Source organism: Plasmodium cynomolgi (assembly GCF_000321355.1).
Source record: "Plasmodium cynomolgi strain B DNA, scaffold: 0584, whole genome shotgun sequence".
Classification (NCBI taxonomy): domain Eukaryota; phylum Apicomplexa; class Aconoidasida; order Haemosporida; family Plasmodiidae; genus Plasmodium; species Plasmodium cynomolgi.
The window spans coordinates 1-1,414 of record NW_004192964.1 but is presented as its reverse complement, the minus strand read 5'-3'; the positions used below and the strand labels follow the sequence as shown (position 1 = coordinate 1,414).

The following is a 1,414-nucleotide window of genomic DNA, read 5'->3' as shown; positions in this document are numbered from 1 at the left end:
GACTGTAGAATCTGCTGTTTTATTTAATGTATTAACATTATGTAATGTAGATGTTTCATAATATGAATAACTATTAGTTTCAATTGGATTTATATTTGAACGTTCAATATTTTCCTAGCTAAACTTACCATGCTTGTGTGAATCTTTTTGATGATCTCCTTGCTCTTGTGAAATTAAATGTTTATGACCAGATGAATGTCCTGAACTGTCTGGAACTATTTTATTATCTTCTTCATCTAGAGAATTTATTTTTAAGGGTATCTCTGGTGGAAATGATACAGGTTGTACAGAATTGTGGTGATGATCGGACTTTCCAGTGAACTTAGACCCCTCAGAATAATGAGTAACTAGAGAATTTTTAGAGGTAACAACATCATCGGAAGTTCTTCCATTAACTGATTCGTGAATTCTACTTATATATTTAGGTTTTGGTAAAGGGTCTTTAAGAAGATTAATTATAATTTCATCACTATTGCAGCCATTGGAAGGTTCATAACCATTATTACTATTATAAGAATATTTAACATCGACAAGAGGTATACTATATTGTTCATTATTGGGTACGTAAAGTGAGAGGTTGTTTGATATTACGTCTGAACTGGGGTTAGGTTTAGCTTGTGATGGACAACTCGGAGAAGGAATTACTCTGATATCTGAAGAATTACATAAGGGACAGTTAGGCACTAGAGGATCATCTAATGTACTTGCTGTAGATGCAACGGTGGTTTTCTGCTCTGTAGTCGTATTGTCAGATAGAGCAGAAAGTTCCACATTTTGTTTTAAAATTTCCTCCTGATGTAAACAGCCGGATTCAGATGAATCTTTTTTACAACTTGATTCTAATATTTTTTCTTGTGGTGGAACTTGTTCCTTTGCGCATCCCACTGGATCTGTACATAATTCTTTTGTTTCAGGTTTCGATATATCACCTTCCTTACCATTGGATGTCGATGCACTAGAACATTTAGTATATTTATCATGTGTAGTTGATAATTCTTTAATATAATTGTCAATATTTATATCATCTTTTGGAACATGCTTCTCACATCTTTTGTATTCTTCTTTTATTGTATTTATATAATTATCTAAATCATAACATTTTTTGCGTATATCTGCATCTCCAGCACTCTGCAATTCCGAAAATTTTTTATCAAGCTCACTGCTTATATCGTAATATAATTCTAAACAAACATCTTTAGTTAATTCTGTACTTCGAGCTTGAATATAAACTTCCACTGAATGCATTATGCATCTGTTAATTTCTTTTACAATTGTTTTGTCTTTTTTTTGGCCTAAATATACTATTCGGAAAAAATGATTTATGCATAAAAGTAGAAATGTTTGGCGAAAGGAAATATAGTTCAAAGTATTATGAGATTATATTATAATATATAAATTAGTATATATAAGAACC

General features: G+C 31.0%; 1 protein-coding gene across 1 annotated transcript; it reads right to left on the bottom strand.

Moving 5' to 3' along the window:
- Positions 1-455: 455 nt before the first annotated feature.
- On the bottom strand, positions 456-1,245 carry PCYB_004790 (hypothetical protein; the record flags this gene model as incomplete). The annotated part of the gene is made up of 2 exons (XM_004227900.1): positions 456-505; positions 543-1,245. 2 exons carry the CDS (start codon positions 1,243-1,245, stop codon positions 456-458), a joined length of 753 nt encoding a protein of 250 aa, XP_004227948.1.
- Between the last annotated feature and the right edge of the window lie 169 nt (positions 1,246-1,414).